At 55.0% G+C, this 19,287-nt stretch overlaps 1 protein-coding gene across 8 annotated transcripts in view; it reads right to left on the bottom strand.

Moving 5' to 3' along the window:
- The window catches only part of Arvcf (ARVCF delta catenin family member), a 32,478-nt gene extending 13,555 nt beyond the window's left edge, over positions 1-18,923 (bottom strand). The window contains exons 1-18 of one of the 8 annotated variants that reach the window (XM_028770551.1): positions 18,812-18,923; positions 18,498-18,728; positions 10,510-10,668; positions 9,804-10,330; positions 8,458-8,957; positions 7,630-7,813; positions 6,988-7,105; positions 6,502-6,673; positions 5,049-5,120; positions 3,980-4,107; positions 3,605-3,755; positions 3,167-3,365; positions 2,952-3,084; positions 2,769-2,856; positions 2,510-2,563; positions 2,144-2,229; positions 1,491-1,610; positions 355-1,101 (exon numbers count right to left, since the gene is read on the bottom strand). In XM_028770551.1, coding sequence (XP_028626384.1) covers positions 1,503-1,610; positions 2,144-2,229; positions 2,510-2,563; positions 2,769-2,856; positions 2,952-3,084; positions 3,167-3,365; positions 3,605-3,755; positions 3,980-4,107; positions 5,049-5,120; positions 6,502-6,673; positions 6,988-7,105; positions 7,630-7,813; positions 8,458-8,957; positions 9,804-10,330; positions 10,510-10,668; positions 18,498-18,710 — 2,892 coding nt within the window. In that variant the 5' untranslated portion in view covers positions 18,711-18,728; positions 18,812-18,923 and the 3' untranslated portion in view covers positions 355-1,101; positions 1,491-1,502. Of the gene's footprint in view, positions 1-354; positions 1,611-2,143; positions 2,230-2,509; positions 2,564-2,768; positions 2,857-2,951; positions 3,085-3,166; positions 3,366-3,604; positions 3,756-3,979; positions 4,108-5,048; positions 5,121-6,501; positions 6,674-6,987; positions 7,106-7,629; positions 7,814-8,457; positions 8,958-9,803; positions 10,331-10,509; positions 10,669-14,917; positions 15,002-18,497; positions 18,729-18,811 lie in introns of those variants that run through there. The other 7 variants (XM_028770550.1, XM_028770554.1, XM_028770552.1 and 4 more) reach the window with 7 other exon arrangements.
- Positions 18,924-19,287: the final 364 nt, after the last annotated feature.

Genomic DNA, 19,287 nt, shown 5'->3' with positions numbered 1-19,287 from the left:
CCAATGCTGAGGAAGCATCAGCCCAAGCTTAAGAGTTGCCCTAGCCCCTTTGCGAGGCTCTTCAAGGCCTCAGTAGGGCCCCATTTCCTAGACTAGACACTAAGATCAGCTCCATCTTGTCCGATTCCACCCATGCCCGTAACTGTCAGCCAGCACACCCCTCCTGGGTGAGAGTGCCAACAGTAGCCAGGATAGACAGCAGTAGTGCCTGTGGCCAGGGGCAGAGCCCAACCCCCCACGCCACTGTCACTGCCAGGGGACGTGATGGAACTCTATCACCACCAGGGGGCAGCGGTGGCTCAGCTAACGCAGGGGTGCACCCTCTCCTGGTGAGCTGAGGCAGAAGACAGGCAGTTCTTTGCTGCTTTTTTAATCTTTAAATTTTCTTACAAAAATTTCGATGTTTGTTGATACAGTCTTATTTTGGTTTCATTTTTAATGCATTTTGTCAGTTTTCTTCATTATTAAGTCACAAACAGCAGGCACTGAACAGCAGTTCCCTCGCTGCTGCCAGCAGTCAGGCCCCGAGGTTACTTGAGGTTCTAGGCAGATGCAACAGCCAGGGTGGCCCCAGCCACAGGCATCTTAGGAAGAGTATGCTGCAGAGGGAAGGTGTTCCAGGAATCCAAGGACAGGAGTGCTGGGGACAAGCACAGCTTGCCCCCACCTCCAATCTGGCTGCCTCCTAAACTTTCCTGTCTGGACTCTTGGAACAGCCCTCACTGTGGTCAGCCTGCATGCAGGATAGTACTCCAGCCACCCTTGGGAGCCCAAGTTCTTTTCCAAGGCCCCCTACTTGTCCCACTGCCTGCTCCAGGACCTCTACTCCAGGCTTGTATTTGCTCCTCTGTGGCTGTGCATGAGGTTGGCTCCCCCAACCTCCTCTCCTACCACACAGCACCATGTCAGTAAACAGCTAACTCGGACCTGGAGAGTTAGATCAGGAGAGTAAAGAAGAGGGTAGGGTAAGGTAGGACAAGAGGCTTGGCCAACCTGCCACAGAAGGGTGGAGCTCCTGGCTCCAAGACTAGGTCTGCTCAAGACTGCCCTCTTCCAGCTACCTCGATGTGATCCCTAAGAACAGACAGCTGGGCCAGGGCCCTGCAAAGGGAGACAAAGACAGACAGATGCTTTAGTTGGGAGCTCAGATAGGTAAGAGCCAGCAAAATGTAGCAAGATGACTTGGAACCTCCATACGGGGCAGCTGCCTTGATAGGACACACAGAAGCAGTAGCTATGGATTGAAGGATGGGCCATACCAAGACCCTTGACACCAGAACCAGTCCTGTCTTGCTGGTCTTCACAGGGCCCTGTGCTGGGGATATTTGAGGAAATAGGGAGCCTGTCTCCCCAGGACCGATTTCCAGGGACTGGAGCAGGACTGTTGGTAAGTCCTGCCGGAGATCACACAGGGAACACAATCACGCAGCAAGCAGAAATGAACAAGGAGCCCTAACCCAAGGGTGGGCAAACCAGAGGAAGGAACGTACCAGGCATGCAAGCTAGACCCAGGAGTCAACAGGCTGAGGCTTAGTGTCCCCCACGGCGTCCACCAGCCTGACCGAGGGCCTGCTGGGCCCAGGCGGAGGGGCCTTCCTGCCAGGGTCGGGCTGCAGTGCATGGTGGGTGGGCAGATGGGTTAGAAGCAGAAAATAAAAGCAGGTTAACTGTAACTAAGGGTAGACTAGGCTGGTTTAGGCTGGTTGATATGTACAAGGAAGGAGTGGTATGGCGGGCCTGCCAAGGCAGTACAAGGAGGCCAAGCTCTGGGACTGGTTATGGCTCACACATGGTTGGTACGTGAAGCCAGGATTGTGGCACACAGATGGTAGATGCTGCCTTTTCCTGGGACCACAGTGGACATATTGCTCACTCATACACGTGTAAGGGAAGGGTACAAATCCATTTGCTCTCTGGGCCTATGCAGCCTGTGGCCAGGCAGAGCTGCCCCTGTCCACTCCTTTGGAGCAGGGGCATGCACCAGACCCCTCAGCTGAAGTCTGACTGATGTGATATATGGGCTACTTCCTAGGCCCTGCAAGTGAGTGCCACTCCAGCCATGTCCCCGAATCCTGATCAGGCTCAGCACTATCTGGCTGTTTTCCTGACAAGCCCAAGACGTCAAGCCTCCTTGGGTACTCACTCTCAATAGTTCCTTCTCAGAGGTGTCCCCTATGGAGTCACTGCCCAGTGTCCTCCTCTCCCTCCGGTCAACTGTGGCATAACCATCTGTAGGGTGGAACAGAGCATGGATTAAGTGGAATTCTGGGGAAGTCACCATGGGGATAGGTGATCTTCCTTCATCCCGGCTACAGAAAGCCCTCAGACAAGGGACTTCTGGTCTAAGTGTCAGCTCCAACTAGTTCTGAGGCCTCCAAACCAACCATCTATCTTTTCTCCAATTGACATTTTACCATAGCAAGGCCTTCTCAGCATCACCCAGGATCACACCACAAAACCAGGTGGTCCTCCCCAGTCCTCTTCCCTGAGCCTATACACCTGCACTCACCTGGACCAAGGGTATCCATAGGGATCACATCCCGGGTGGTTGACTTCTCCCCATCTGCAAGGCATGAGCAGGGATCTGTGAGCAGTGGGCAGGCATGGGGAGGGCAGGGCAGACAAGCTCGCCACAGGACAGTGCTCAGGGTCCTCAGTCAGGAGTCCGTCCTGGCTCCCTAACTCCACCTACCTTGTGCAATAGCAGGTGGGAGCTACTCTTAAGCCTCAGGGTAAGTCTCATGTCCCTCTCCCCTGCTTGTGCTCACCAAGGTTCTTGTCTACCAGTGGCAGTGTGCTGTCATCAAAGCCCCCAGAACTTGGTATCCCTTTGGGTCCTTTGGCAGTGCTAGCAGTCTAAGGAGGCACAAAACACAAAGAAGACGTAAGGCCCAAGAAACTCCTGCTTGGGATCAGATGTGGCAAAGAAAGAGAAGGCAGGGCAGCTGCACCTGGAAGCGTGCCTTCGTCCAGCCATCCCTCTGTAGGGCTCCACGCAGCTCCTTGTAGCTCCACACAGTCTGTAGCACGTGTGATGCTGCCTTGGCCTCCCGCACTGACTGGCTGCAGCAGCAGCAGCCAGGGCTACGGTCAGTGGCCTACCACATCCCAGTCTCCCTCCATCCCCAAACCCACCCAGCCTTCAGCAGGCCCTGCCCTCACCCACCTGGAGGCCACAAGTGCCACCAGTGCAGGCACACCACGGGCCTGCAGGAGGGAGCGAGCATTGTCCAGGCTATCAGACACGATCTCATGGATGGTGTTGAGCACAGCTACCACTGTATCCTCCTCCAGGTGGGCACTAGGGTGAGTGGGGGCCTGTGCACTGCGAACATTCCGAACCAGCTCTGTCATGGCATAGCTCCCTAAGAGGCAGGGTCAGACGTTAGGACATAACTTTGCCAGACAATGGACATCACCAGCCACAACCTCTGAGAGCAGGTTGAGCCTCGGGGACTGGGATGAGACCTAAGCTCCCACAGCTCAGCACAAGACCAGCCCAACCACCTAGAGGAATCTGGTCCCCTGACCTCTATCCTCCCACAACCTGTTCCCAGTGCCCGCTCCATTCACAAGCCCTGGCTTAGTACATCAGCATCCTCACCGATGAGGTCTTTGTTCCGCTGGTCTAGTGAAAGGTTGCGCAGTGCAATGGCCACAGCACGCACCACTTTGTCAGTCTCCGACTGAAGCAGTTCCACCAGCACTGGCAGCCCACGTTCCTTGCGCACCGTGGCACGGATGTACGTGGCCCACTGTGAGGGTAGCAGAGGTGACCGCTCAGCAGGGCTGCCTTGCACAGCTCTCACACCAACAGTGCCACACCAACAGGCAGGCCGTGGTAGTGCTCAGCGCCTCCTGGCCCTGAGGATACGCTGTGTGCTCTTCTCCCACTGGCCCAGATGGAGGCAAGGTCTGGAGGCAGAGGGAGGGACCCACTCTGTCCAGGTCTGCCCTCCCTGCCAAGCTGACTCCTCACCGTCCAGTTGCCAGCACTGAGGTTCTGCAGGGCACCAGCTGCAGCTTCCAGGGTGTTGAAGTTCCGGCTCTCCGTAAGCAGTGAGAGGTAGAGACGTACCACCTCTGGCTGGTACAGCAGCTCGAAGCCTAGATATAGGGCAACGGCAGCCCAGAGTCATGGGGAAACTCCTCTCCCCACCTCCAGCCCCTTCTTAGTCATTGTTCCGGAGCTAGGGAGAGCTGCCTGGGATGGACACTGAAGTCATGTTTAACATCAATTACTGTCCCCAATCAGACAGGGGTAAACTGATGGTGAGCCAAAGGGCAAAGCAGGAAGATAAGGATATCCCTTAACCCTGGATCACCTGGATGCACACCTAGGAAGAAGGTAGAGTGAGATGGACACTAGGCTACTTTAGCAACAGAACCTACCTACCCTGGATGTGACCTGGGCAGCACCCCTAAAAACATGGCTTACCTACCCCATCTGACCATAGGGACCACCCTTACCAGTAACAAGACTACGTAGTTGATGTCCATGTCTAGCAACAGGCACCCCGGGCAACTATTCCAGGCTCCCCAGTAACTGAGGCCCAGCCTCATGAGTAAGAGCTAAGGTGCCTTCAAGCCTGCCAGGTAGGGGCAATCTGAGTTCTTCTGATATCCTGGGCTAGGCTGGGCCCCACTCACCAGGGCAGTCTCTCACTGAGGCTAGTCCGCAGTACACTGCACAATGTTAGTGGATACTGGAAATCCAGCAGACATACCAGACAGCCGGGATGACCTACCCTGGACAGCAGCTGTCCATTCTTACACCCTGGCCCCTGGGTCTCTCCAACCCATGTACCTCTCTCACTCACTACATGGCTATGAAAGAACTTACCTGAGACAACCTGTACACACTGACTAAACCCTCAGGAGTTGCCAGGCCTGGGCCATTCTCTAGAAAACCCCACTCTGATGGATCAGTCTGTTTGCATACCTGACCCTCCAACCCCAAATCTTTCTGGCCTACTCAATGGGAAAACGTTTTGATCCCTACCCAGCACTGGGCCAGGTTTCCCAGCTCTGCCTCTTTATCCATTCACCTTTTGCAGCCTCAGTTCGTTTGGGCAGGTCCAGTGTGTCAAAGTTTCGGTCCATCTCTGCATCCTTCTTCCCTGGAACAGATGGGTGGTATGCATTGAGGGGTAGAGTCTATGATGGACAAGTGTGTGTCAAGAGTTAATACAGCCCTCTCCTGCTCAGAGCCCAAAGGGGACAATGAGACACCCTGGCAGAGATGTATTGTCCTCAGAGGACGAGTCAGGCTAGCCCAGGACAGTGGTGGCAGTGGAGCATAGGAACAGCCTAACTGTGTCCTGAGTAGGTACCTAGGCCTCCTTCTCCTCAAGGACAGTGATGCAGCACGCCAGACCACAGTGCAATAAGGCTGGGCCTAAAAGTTCCATCCAAGGGGAAAACTTCCCCTAGTCAGGGACCAGCCGTGGGCCAACCTGTAGCAGCCAGTTTGTACCTTCAGTCCCATCTTCAGCTGAGGGAGCTCTAGTAAGCAGCAAGCCACTGCAGATGACCTGGTGCTCCTGCCCTGCTTACACGTATGTACTTCTATGCTACACATCTCCCATTTCATTGGGGCAGACGGTCCCCTGGTGCTGGCCACTCTTAGGCCCTGCCCACTGTTTGCTCTGTCCCAGTGCTGGCTTGGTAGCTTGTTCTGACTTTGTAAGCAGCAGCCCCTGGGCCTCCCCACCAGCCCAGGGCTACATTCCAGCCTCTGTCACCTCTATGTGGTTGTCATGGAGATGGCTGCCCTTCCAGGGGACTGGGGGTGGGGCAGGGCCTGAAGGCTGGAAGGCTGGAAGGCATCTCAGCTGCCCTATAGTTGTCATGGAAATAACTGCCTGAGCCTAGGTAACAGAGTGCATTCTGTTGCCCACTGCACTTGCCAGACCTGGACAGCAGAACAAACAGGGACTCACCTTGATGGAACCACTCCTCTGGCGGCCGGAGGAAGCACAGGAGAGAGGAGAGGAGCCTGAGCAGCAGTACCCTCCATGATTCATACTCCCACCCATGCCAGGCCAAGCAAGCAGACTGTGCAGCCTCACTCCAGGAACTCTGGGGACTCAGTACCCAAAAGGCCCGGGGAAGACCTATAGTCAGGGCAGGTGGATGCAGAGCACCTGTCCCACCGCTACAGCTGGAGGATGCAGGTACCTGAACCTGAACCTGCAAGTGCTCAGGGTACCTGGCCAGGTGAAGGAAAGGGCTGCACTTTCCTGGCTGCTCTGTGAATAGCCATTTAGTGTCCTTTGTGGGCCCTCAGAATCCTTCCCCAAGAGACAAAGGTGAAGAGCATCCCATGGCCTACAGGAAAGGGTTAAGGCTAGGCCTTGAGTCTGCACCTTTCCTACTTGCTGTACGCCCATGGGGACTGACTAGATGTCCTCAGGACTCCAGGACCACTGCCATGGACATGGAGAGCCCTGAGACTTGGAAGCAGTGGGAAAGAGACACATCTCAGCCTTACCTACCCACCTTTTGCTTTTTTGCCACCAAAGCAGCTGGCATCATCCTTCCTTCGACGCTGGGAGGTTGTAGCATTGCCCGGGATTCCAGGCTCTGCCTCCTGGTACCTGTCAGCCCCTGGAACTTCCTTGTGCACGTGGTAGGATAGGTTCCGCATGATGCACACGCAGTTCTCTACTGACTGTGGAAGAGGTGGCCTGGTTGAGCAGGAACACTGGACAAGGGGACTGCTAAGCTTCCAGACCCTTGTGTGAAGCCATAGGTAGTTAACACCAATGGCACTGTCAGCCTAAGGTGGGGAGAACTGCCAAGAGTGACCCTGTGCCACGTGAGGGGCCTTGTGCCACGTAAGGACCCATGTGCCATGTGAGGGACTGTGCGCCTTGTTCTGGATAGTTACAACCTGTTCTCATCTGTGCCATTCTGGGGCACTCCCTGTGACCCTTGGGCTCTGAGAACTTGGAGGGCAGGCTGGTCCCCATCTGCTCTACCCACCTTATTGTCTGTGTCCTTCCTGCCCACAGCTGACTGCAGGGCATGTAGTAGAGCATCCACCAGCCCTTCGCACTCACGGAGTCGCCGCCGGGCCTCTGCACCATCTGAGCTCACATTCCTGGGTGGGAGGGAGCAGGACCACCAGTGATTTCCCCCATTTTTCCCCCACTCCCTATTTTTGTTCCACTAGATTCCCCAGACCACTAGCCACAGGGGCTTTTATCTGCACAGTAGGCCCTGCTGGATCACAGTGAAGGTGAACAGGATGGCTTGTCCCAGGCAGTGGGGCTTTAGCCTCGGATCTGTTTGGGAGGAAGCAAGTCTCCTGTTCAAGTTCAGGAAGCTGAACTGGAACAGGATAGAGATGGGTCCCAAGAGGCCAGAATCCATGCAATGCAGGTAATGCTGCCCCTTCCTCCCAACAGCAGTTCCCAGGACCTTGTAGGGTCACAATGGTACAAAAGTGATGGGCAGGCAGGACCTCAGGGATGCAGGACTCTATCTGTGGGTGTGAGCAGAGCTCCACTGGAAATCCCAGAGACTTAGGATATGGCTCGGAAACTCCTAAACTCTGGACAAGCTGCGATATAAACAGCTCCTGCCACCCTGCAGATATGGCCTACGTCCCACCCCTGCCCACACCTCAGGCAGCCTGATGTGTTCTTGAAGACTGTTGTCCACTCTGCATCCCGGGGCTTCGAGTCTTCATTAGGCTCTCGCTCCCAGCCAGAATGGGGCACGATGACCTCATGGGTCAGAGTCTGTAAGCCGTGGTCAATGATGACCATCTTCAGGGGCTCATAGGATGACAGGTTCCAGAGTGTGCCTGTAATGTGCCTCTAGTCAATACTGTTGACCATGACCCCACTGCCTTGGCCTCCCTGGGGATGACACATACGATCTGCTTCTACTTTCCGTCCTTGTTCTCCAGTCAGCCCCTGAGGCTGGCACAGTTGCTACTGTTTTTGTGGGGGCTGAGGGATGGGGATGGGAAGTTGTCCCAAAGATGGCACCTAGGGCCTTTCTTTGCACATGTTAGGCAAGCTTCCACTGAGTGACACTCAGATCACATAAGGAGCACTGAAAGCCATACAAGGTTCTGGGCCCCACACAGCAAGAAGTATAGGCAGTGCTTAGTAGGGGTTTTCAGCTAACAAGAAAAAAGAGGAGAGGCATAACCAGGGAGAGTTTATCCCATCCATTCCCTGCTATACAGGTGAGTGGTCTGGCAAATGCTCCCGAGAGCACAGGACCATGGAGAGATGGGCCTGTGACTCCCCAGCTCTCCAGGGCATAAGCTCTACTCCTGCATTTGCACAGGTTAGGAACCAGGGAGGCAGGATCTGGTGACAGCAACCCCGTGGTTCAGAGAGTTGGGGACCCATCCTAGCACATGGGCCTGTTATACTCCTGTTTCCCCAATGCTGGGCTAAGCCTCACTCATGTCAACCATGGCCAAGGCCCACTCACCAGTGACTAGCTCACGGACCTCATTGTCACGGGCAGCCCGCAGCAGGCGCACCAGGGCTGGCACACCTCCGCAGTCCCGGATGGCAGCCTTGTTGTCAGCATCACGGCCATAGGAGAGGTTGCGCAGTGCCCCACAGGCCCGGCGCCGCACCTCAGCTCGAGGGTGATCTAGTAACGCCACAAGTAGGGGGAGCCCACGCAGCTGCCGTACTCGCCGCTTGATACCCTCGTTTTCAAAGCAGAGGTGCTGCAGGTAGGCTGCTGCGTTGGCCTTCACAGGGTCCACAGGGTGCCGCAGCATGGCCAGCACCTCTGGCAGCTCGGGGTCCCGCCAGCGTGGCTCCTTGCGGGTGCTATCCACTGAAGGTGACCGCCGCACTACTCGGTCCAAGCTGCCCAGGCTGCCCCTCTCAGGCTGGGCCAGAGGGGCTGTTGCTGCTGGGAATGGGGGACGCTCTTCTATCAGCTCACCAGCACCGTCTGCTGTGTCTTCAACGGCCCTGTGTGGATGAACAGATCCTGACAACACCTTCACAGTAGCTGCCAGCCCCCCTTCCCATCTTGTCCAGGGGTCTAGGAATTCCCTGCCAAGGGGGCTGACAGCATCCTGCATCAGCCCCAAACGGTGTGAACACCAAGAGGTCCAGCCCAGCCCAGCCAATGCTGCTGCAAGGTAAAGATTACAGCTCAAATCAGGAAGTTTGCTCCTCAACAGTATGATTTAATGTCAGTGTGACAACTGTCAGGGACAGGGCAGGACTCCCACATCCTTTCTGTAATACCAGCTGACTGTACCAGTATAGGGGTAGAATATCCTCCCTGTGCATGGCCACTCCAATTAGACCATCTGACAAGGACATGTTTTGGCTCTCAGTGACCTTATGAACTCTTACACCCACTTCCCAGGAAAGGGACTAAGGCTTGGAAGGTCACATAATTTGCCCAGAGTCACATAGCAAACTCTAGACTCGGGCTGTGGTCATGTTTCATGCCACAGATATAAACAGGAACAGCATAAAGGCAGGGTCAGGGGCCATAACAAGAAGGACCAGGGCCTCTGGGTTTGAGCTAGTGTCCATGGGGGAAACTAAGGCACACAAACTTCAGAGGCCCTAAGCAGAGTCACACTGAACATTAGGCCCAGGTCTTCATGGCCAGCTGGCTGGTTACTAGAACAGAACCAGCTTCAGGCTGTGTCACCAGGCACATGCTTATCATCCACAGCCTGTCCTCAAGAGAAAATAGAGGCAATTCAAACTGAAATATAGCCAGAAGACCTGCGGCAGACTGTAACTGGGGAATGGAAGAGAGAATTCCCAGAAGAGGCAGCCATGACAGGTACTCACCTGGCACGAAGGCCCCGCCCATACTCAGGTCTTCTCCTTGTTGCTGTGCTGTAGTCAGGCTCCAGGTCAGGGCCGCCCTCATCATCCGCAGCCAGGCTCCGTGTATCATCCTCCAGACCATATGGTTCAGCTTGGAAATGCTCAGGCAGAGAGCGGCCACTTGGTGGTCCAGATTCAGAGCCCATGGGGAAGGCTTCTCGGCGGCCAGGCAGTGTAAAACAGCCATCACCTGGCCCTGGACCCAGGAGGCCAGTACGTGGTGGCCGTACCCCAAGTCCTCGGGACAAGCTGCCGTAGCTTGGAATATCCCGGGGCTCGGGGCCATCAGGAAAACCACCTCCGCTGCTGAGGTAGGCTCGGGAGAGTGTGGCTGCCGGGCCGCCACTACGCAGCAGGTAATGCCGGTCCAGGGGCCCATCAGCAAAAGAGCCAAGTGGAGGGCCGCCGTCCAGCAAGGGGAGTCCATCTGGGCCCAAAGGCACCTGGCGTACTGTCCTTGTGGTCACAGTCTTGACCGTCTTGGTGACCTGATGGACAAGAAAGTAGCAAATGGGTTTGGTGACTCTAGAGACCAAGACAGTGCCAGGGTGGCCTCAGTTCCCCATCCAAACCAAGTGGTTCTTGGGGGCCAGCTCACATGCCTGTTCCACAGAGGGACAGCTATGCTTGCCCAAGCTACTCTCTTCTTGCCTGGCTCCGGCCATACCTTAGTCTCAGTCCGCCGGGTTGTACCATCTTCTGATGTGACAATGGATACATGAGAGGTTGGGGTGCCAGGGTCTTCCTCCACGGTCACTGTCTCCTCTAGCACCTCAGGTGCCTCTGGCATCGTGGCCAGCGATGCCTGGCTACCCGGGCTCTGCTCCTAGAGGGAGAAGAAGGGTGTCAGAGGTCAAGATCCATACACAACTCACTCTACCTTGTATGCCTGCTGACCGTGGGTTGACAGTTCCTCAAAGTGGGGCTGAAGCACAAGGCAAGTCCACCTAGACCCAAAGGCACCTGGCACAGTCCTTGAGAACAAGAAAATGGTTCAAAAAGAAAAAAAAAATGGTTATATGGGCTTGTGGTCTCTAGAGACGGAGACAGTGCCCTAAGCCAGGGTGGTCTCAATTCTCCTGGGTCCAAGGTGGCCTCCCTGAGCTTCATGGCTCTGCCACAGGCTTCTCTAAGCACAAAGGGGAACCAGGAAGGTCCTGAAGATGTCCCACTGATGTCACCTGCCTCCTCCCCACCCTACTCCCTGAACTGAATGGTCAAGTCCTAGAGTCAGATTCAGCACAGTTTACGCCATCCAGTACCAAGATCAGCCAAGTCCTTACAGGGCAGAGATACCCACCTCCTAGAGTCAACAGGCACCCACCCACAGCGCTAAGATAGCCTTGCTCCTTCTGGCCCAGGGGGTCCTGGGACATGGAGGCCGTGCATCATATCAGACACTAGAGATATGGATACCTACTTACAGCCACCTTGCTACCACCCTGCAGTGAGGCATGGTGGGGTATTCTAGGCAAGATAGTTATGGACTGAGGCCCACTTGTGTATTAGTCAGACTAGCCAGTGTGGAAGCCAACTTCAAGAAGACAGGCCAGATCCTGCTGTGCAGAGTGGCACATGGATCTGAGAGCCAGTCCGCCCTGGGCCCAGGACCTTTATCCTGTCAACATCTCAGGGTTGGCATCTGGCCTGAACAGGGGCTGGAACTCAAGCTACAGTGGGTGGTTTGGAGGGGACACATTTCTTTGTAACCATGGCTAGGTCGACAGTAGGCTGTGCCTCCCCACCCAAGGCCCAGGGTGGCCTTGTAGTTCATACTACATCTCCTCAGCCACAATGCCCTTCCCTGGCCTGGGTGCTGTGCTAAGGAGGGAGCCAGACTGTCCTAATGACAGGCCTACCTGCAGAGATCACAGGGTCAGTAAGCCTTCTCAGGCTAGCTCCTGTACTGAGGGGGCACCTGGCCCCTGATAAGAGTCGAGTGTATGAATACAAGTATGTCACTAGCATAGCATGGTAGGACATCTCCTGGGCTCTGGTAACACAAGACAGTGGAGGCAAATAGCATACCTCTCCCTCTCTTGGGGCCTTTGGAGATTTAAGAGGCGACTTTATAAGGAGAGAATTGAGGCCTGGATGGAGAAGAGGTTCGCCAGAGCCACACAGGTCCTAGCAGAGGGATTTCAGGAATTTGTCTAACAAGGAAACAGTTGAGTTTTGCCACACCTCTCTGGGACAGGGATGGGTCCCTTTCCTAGCCTACAGATGAGATGGAATGTCTGGGACCTGTCCACGGAGAGGAGACCCTGTACCCTGGGAAAGAGAAATAGATGAGGCCCAATGTGGGGACAACTGGGAAGATGCCAGACTGGGTAACCTGGGCACTTCTCCAAGGACACCACTGCTGAGGCCTGCTGCTGCTCCATCTCCATTTGGTGCCTGAGTGTCAAGCTGCAGCTCTCACTGCTGGATTCTGAAGCTCAACAGGGTTTTTGGGGGGTTAGGGGTGAAGTGGGGAGGGGAACTAGGAGCGGCATTCCTAGCTATGGAAGGAGGGGGAGGAGCAAGACTGAGGGGACAAGTTGCTTAGGACATTCTGCCAGGGGACCGGGCCCCTTTGTCGGTTTGCATGCATCTACATACATTAAACACTCAGAGAAGAACCCTGCCCTACTCCCTACAAAGGTGGTAAAGGAAAGAAGGATCTAGGACACTGAGTCACAGACCCTGGACTGTGAAGAACATGTGACACACAGCAACAGCAGTCTGGAGACCCAGGGTCTCCAGCTAAGGTCGGCCACCTACAGTGTCACTCACTAATGTATGGGCTGAGAGACCCTGAGCTTCTGAGAGTCTCTGCTAGCAGATGACCTCAGGAAGCTAAAAGCAGTCAATGACCTCACCCAGGCAGGCGGGAGTGTAAGTCAGCCTTGCTCCTGGGAAAGTCAGGCCAGCTACACATGCCTGAGCATACATACAGAGAGACATCTAGACTCATAATGACAGGTGTTTCTAACACCTCAAACAGGGCACGAGCACATACATGAGTTCCCAATCAGGAACACAGGCACAACTGCATTGATTTATGAGATCTGACAGTACCCCAGGTGCATTATGTCCCCTGTTCTCAAACATACCCTATCTTCCATCCACCTAGCTGGACTTTTATTGACCCTAGCCCTTACATATGCTTCCCAGTCACCTATCCACTTTTGGGTTCTCAATGCTTGTATAGATGGGAAAACTGAGGCCTTCGGTAGTAAGAAGCACAAGTCCATCCTGGAACCCAGCTTCTGGAATTTCTCTGCAGTAGGTCTGTAAAGTGGTGGGCTAACAACCAGCAATCACTATTCAACAGTGAGGGCTGGTGGAGTGTCTCCATGTTTCATGACCTACCTATCAGCTTATTCTCTGTATTAGAGCCCAGCATGATAGCTGATTCTGGGCTGTTCCACTCTGTACCGGACATGGGCACCCTTGACTATACTGTCACAGCCCTGTGCAACACTGTGTGCCAACTACTTACTCTCAGTCCCTCCCTGGCTCCAGCCCCATCCTTTCTCCTCTAACAGAAGCCATATCCATCCTCCAAACTTGGGAGCTACTAGGCCTATACAGGAGAGGGGTTGTCACGAAGGCCCAGGGTTTGCTGGGACCTATCCAGCTACTCTGCTCCCTAGAGGAGCCCCACAAGCATGGTGCTGAACACAAACCTGTGGGGACTCAGCTTCCTCATGTTGAGAAGAGAAGGATTCAGAAACCCATCCCACCCATATGCCCAATGCCAGGACCATGGAGAGGAAACCAAGATGTGTCAGGGTGTAACAGCTCATGTACTTTATGGATGAGTATCTATAGTCTCTATCATGCAGAACAGACCACAGGTCTTCGTGCCCCACCCTATGCAGGTCCTGCTGGCACACATCAACCACAAAGTGAAGTCAGATGCATACCTGGAGCCCACACTTCAGGGGGCCAGGTCCTCAGAGGGCACAAGATGGCTAATGGGGTGGGGGGGAATATGGAGTTCTGAACTCCAGCATGGCCCTCCTAGGCAGAGCGTAGGACAAGTTATGCTGACATTTCCCGCCAGGCAGGCCCTTGGTCACCCACCACAAAATACCACCTCCTTTATGCCCAGTCTCAGTACAACCTTCCACAGCCCATAGCCTGTCAGGGTGTGGCCCCAGACAGTGGCTAAGGGTCCTGTGGTGGGCTCAACAAGCTGGGGAGGGGACCAAGTGTCACCACTCCCAGATTCCCTTAAGCCTGAACCCCAGTCATATTGACCACAAATCCATGACTGACTGGGCAGTCAGTGGCCAGAAGCTATGGACCACATTAGGTGAGTGGCAGGCCTCCCTCCTACCACCAGGTGTCTTTTAGGCAGTCCCTGCTCCATACAGCTTCAGTTTCACTGCTTCTCAAACCCCGCTCCCTCTGAACATAGTGCATGTAGCACACCTGCCCCTCACCAGCACTGGAACGCATACAGCCTGGATGCCGGGCAGACCCCTCCCGCCACCACACGTGGGCAGTACCGGGCTCTGCTCCTCCCTTGCCCTCCCCTCACGTGCAATGCCGCGGCAGAAAGGGTTTCCATTAAATCTCCAGAAGCTGCTCCACTGGTCCCTAGAGTGTAGTCAGGAGCGAGCGGAAGGGGAATGGAGGGGAGCCGAGAGAGCCCCAAGGGAGCAAGAGGCCTAGGCCAATTTCCTTCAGCGGGCGGGCCTCGCTGTTTGGGGAGGGGCCACTAAGAAGGCCCTGTGCCCCTCCTTTTTCCTTCCCCGGCCACCTGTCCCACAGGCGGAGGAGTGCACCCTTCCCGGGTCACCCTCCATTTGAGTGCAGGGTCGCCCGGTTTGCGCCCCCACGCGGGGCTCCAGCCGCTAAGGTACCGAGGCGCGTGGTGCTCGCACACGCCCCCTCCGCGCAGGGCAGCTGGCTCACTCCCGCCACCGCCACCGCTCCTGCCCCGGGGGTCAGCGCAGCCGGCTCTAGAGCAGACAATAGCTGCGGAGGGCTGGCTGCTCGCCGAAACAAAAGCGGGTCTTCCCGGGTAGGCCAGGGCCTCAGGACACCGCCCCCGACCCCCGCAGGACCAAGTTCTTTCCAACCTGTCTGAGTTCGGCCGGCATCGGACCGAGGCTGGGAAGCTGCAAGCCGGCGGGGGCGGCAGCAGGACCGCACTCAGCGGGCGCTTCGGCCGCTCGGGCTCTACTGACTCCCTCCCGTGCAGGCGGACCTGGCAGCGGCCAAGACCGGCAGCCAATGGGGAGGGGCGCGCCCAGGCGGGGCGGGCGAGGCTCCGCCCCCCCACAGGCCAGGGCGGGACTCTGCAGCTAGGCCTGACAGGCTGCCAGCCCCTGGTCTTGGCTCCTAGCATCCCACCCTAGGGTTGGCAACCCCATCCCCAGCCCACACACACCAAGAGACTTAGACAATCGTTCCTTCTCAGGTCTCAATCTATCCCCAGTGAATGTGTATATGCCTATCCACCTCTACAGTTGTGTAAACTGAGGTCCCACAGAGTAGACCTGACCCAAGCTACTTATCCTGTGAGACATTTTGCTCTTAAGAGATAGTTCTGGTATGGTCAAGCTGCAAGGTCCTTATGCCACATGGGTCGCCAAGTAAAGGTCACTGCAGATCTTAGAGAGGACTTTACTGCATAGCCCCACAGGGCACCCAGCTTATGCCTTGGGTTCCCCATTAAGACACAAGTCAGTATTGTCTCACCTTTTGAAGGCCGGTACAGTGTATCAAACAGTGGGACAAAAAGCCAAGTCTGGAATTGCCCTGGGCTAGAAGTCTCTGGAATGGGCTCTTGTCAGAAGCCCTGGAAACAGAACTGGTTTTATACCCTGTTCTCCGTGCCTTGAGTGTATTGGGAAATGACAGATGGGCTGTGGGGATCTGAGCCAGTAAGATGTATCTTGCTCCACCCTAAGCTTTCCAGCAGCCACACCTGGGGAGTTTGACTGTTGGAGGAAAACAAGTACAGGGAGGAGTGAGGCAGAAACTACAGCCACACTATAGAGCATGCTAACGACTCCTGCATCATATATATGAAAATAGGTTTTGAGACAGTAGAACTGAGGCCAGCCCAGGGGAGCTCCACGGGTATCCAGGAAAGGGCCCAGGCTCCTTCCTTGCCTCCTGTCTGCTTCTCCCCACCCCAGTCTGAAAAGTCAAACCTGCCCTGAGGCCCCACCAGCAGAGGCTGCAGAGCCAGCACGCTCAAGCACGCTCATGCATGCTAAGTGCCCATTGGCCTCAGTTTCCCTACTCAGACCAGAATGCTCTGACTTCTGACCTCCTTCATTCTCCATCATAGCCACCCTGGTCAGCTAAAAGAACATACTGTTTTAAGGGAATGCAAACCAGATTTTCCAAAGGTTAGTGTCCTAGCCACTTGACTAAGCTGGAGACAAGTCCACTAACCTGACTGACCAGGTCATAGTAGTGTGTTCCCCCATCAAAGATGAGTGTCTTCATCCTGTTAGAAGATGAAGGGCAGGCAGCCAGGACTGCGGAACAGTCCAGTGAACAAGTCTGCAGTAACCTTTGACCCTAGCTCCCAGGCTGCAGGCTGCAGCTACCAGCCTTGCAAACCACCCCAAGCTCTCAACTAGCTATGCTGACCCTGTGTCTCAGAGGTAGGCTCCAGGATAGCTCTTGTTGAGATTAATATACAAAGAGTCAACACTGAGGCAATGGCCTGGCCAGCCTGAGCCTACTCATGTCCCCATTAGCCTGTCAGATCTGACCAAGAAAGCCAAGAGTGGGATGGGATAGTGGGTAAGGAGAAGATACCGCCTGAGGTCAGCAGCTCCAGACTATGGAACATCTTCCTGCCAGGACACTGACCCTGCGAGCGCCCTCTGTCTTCTCCTACTGCCTGTCAATGAGATGGAACACTGAGCCTGTTCTATCTTGGGAGGGGTGCACAGAGTGTCTTGGTGCCTGAGGAACAGCCTCAGGGGCAGTGACCACTACTGATCCCATGTGGCCCTTCTGAGCTGTTCTACTTCCTTTCAAAGGTTAGGGAAGGTTAGGAGCACAGAACTCACTATGTGGTTGTCCTCTGTTTCACATGCTAGGGCCTCCTGTGTGCTAGACATAGGAGCTACAACCCTCAAGGCTTACATGGAAGACTTAGGGTCTGGATTTTGACTCAGCAAGCGCCTCACAGATGTGGCACACTCTTCCAGGCCTACTCCCCTCAGTTCTAATTCCTACCTTTCAGAAAACATTCAGTACCACATAGTTGAAAAGAGGACTCTCCAGCCAGATGTTGTTGGGGCATGCCTTTAGTTCCAGTAGTTAGGAAGCAGAGCCAGACAGATCTCTTTTGAGTTTGAGGCCAGCCAGGGCTATACAGTAAGACCTTGTCTCAAGGGGAGAAAAGGAAGTGGTGTCAAGAGAAGGAGAGTGAGGCTGGGCAGTGGTGGCGCATGCCTTTAATCCCAGCACTTGGGAGGCAGAAGCAGGCAGATTTCTGAGTTCAAGGCCAGCCTAGTCTACAGAGTGAGTTCCAGGACAGCCAGGACTACACAGAGAAACCCTGTCTTGGAAAAAAAAGAAGAGAGAGAGAAAGAGAGAGAGAGAGAGAGAGAGAGAGAGAGAGAGAGAGAGAGAGAGGAAGAAGAAGAAGAGGAGGAGGAGGAGGAGGAGGGAAGGAGGAAAACATGACTCCCTACTGGGCTTACAGTCTTCTGAAAATGTGGAGATGTTTGGCTCTGACTGCATTTTAGGTGAGTAGATATGAACAGATATAGGAGCCCTTAACTGTGAGCCATCAGACAAGGACAGCTGGGGGCAGTCCCAATCTGTCCCCCTAAGCCTTGCACAGACAGCTTGTCTATGAGTCTTACATGCCTAGCTCCTTGCTCCCTCTCTGGTTAAAACAGGGCAGGGTTCCTCTAGTCTCTACCAAGTACACGTGAGGCACAGTTCCCTAGGCTGCAGGTCCAGGAGGACCAGAAAAGGACTGAGATTGCGGGTGTTAGCATGAAAGGGCTGCTGCCAAGTTTAAGAACGCAGGAGTTGAGTATGGGAAACTGAGGATCCCACTCACCCCTGTGGAGCTCAGGGGACAAGAGCAGGGCAAGCATCTGTTCTGGGTGGTGAGGAATAGCCTCCTCTTCCTGCTGGTAACTGGGTGAGCTTCAGACATAAAGAAAACCTTGATAATCACAGCAGACCCCAACCTCTGGATTTCCTCATTCTGGGACCTCCCTGCATCATGTGGGTGTAGAGAAAGGCCAAGACACTCACACTTGAGCATTCTCCAGTCCTGGTTATGGAATAGAGCTTCCCACCCGGGGCCTGCATGCAGTCTGAGGGTAATGGACAATGGAGAAACTGATGCTTCTAGGTCATTAATATGCAGGCAGATGGTGGGATCCTGCTTGGTTGGACAAAACTCTTAAAGAATTGCCCCCAAACAGATCCAATTCAGATACCTGGGCTCTGAGCTCACTCAAGGGAAGGAACAAGACTCTAAGGGTCAGGCATGTCCTGTTCTTTTCTTCATACAGTGACTGGCATAGACAAATGGGGCTTCCGGCTCCCCTGGGATCTACTTTCCTTTCCTCCTCCCAGGCCCCAGCATACCTACAAGCCACTTCATGCTAGCTGTGATCCATAACTGTTTGGCTACCTGGCTGTCTTTACCCTCCCCCAGACTATTACCTGAAGAACCAGCTGTTGCCAGGCCATTGGCAGGGGCTGCCCACAGCCCACCATACCACCACTGCTCATGCCAGGCTGCTGGGCGCGCTCCAGCTGCAGGGCAACGTGGCGCCGCTCTTGCTCTAAGGCCCGTGTCAGACGCTCGAAGCGGGCCTCCTGTTCCTTCACTGAGGCCAGAATGCTGGCAGCAGAATGCACATTGCAGTCCTCCATGACCAGGGTGCCAGCAGCCTGCAGGCAAAACAGAACAAGCTCAGGGTAGGGTGGAGCACCAACCTGGTGAGGCTGTCCTGGGCCCCAGCCACCCTACTCACAGATCACAGGGCTCTCTCCCAAGCCAGAGCATCCAGCTCTTTGGAGGGAAGCTGCATTGATTAAATTCTAAATTAAAAGCCATTAATCTGAAGCTGGCCGGAAGCAGGCAACTCCCTCCCTGTGAAGCTGGGCCTCTGACCCAGGCTCTTTGCTTCCTGCCAAGCGCAGCTGAGCCATAGACCATGGGTTTCTCAGAGCCTGGTGGGAAGGGGGGGTGTGATGTGATAAATACTCTCTATCTTTCAGGCTTCTGGTTGCCCCTGATTCTGCCAGCTGATTCCAGTCTCATGGGACCACCTCACTCCTGTCCAACAGAGACCCACAGAGGGAGAGGGTCCAGCAGCCACAAAGCCAGGATGGCCAAGTCAAAGCAGCCAGCAGGCAGGGCTTGAGAGGCTGTACTACTACAAGCATAGGACACCAAGGCTGGTAGGGGAGGACTACTACCTTGGAGCTCCTAGAAAGAATAACTGAG

This window comes from Grammomys surdaster, unplaced genomic scaffold (genome assembly GCF_004785775.1).
Source record: "Grammomys surdaster isolate TR1022 unplaced genomic scaffold, NIH_TR_1.0 202, whole genome shotgun sequence".
In the NCBI taxonomy this organism is placed as follows: domain Eukaryota; kingdom Metazoa; phylum Chordata; class Mammalia; order Rodentia; family Muridae; genus Grammomys; species Grammomys surdaster.
Note: the sequence above shows the minus strand (reverse complement) of the source record. Positions and strands in the feature narration are given on the sequence as shown.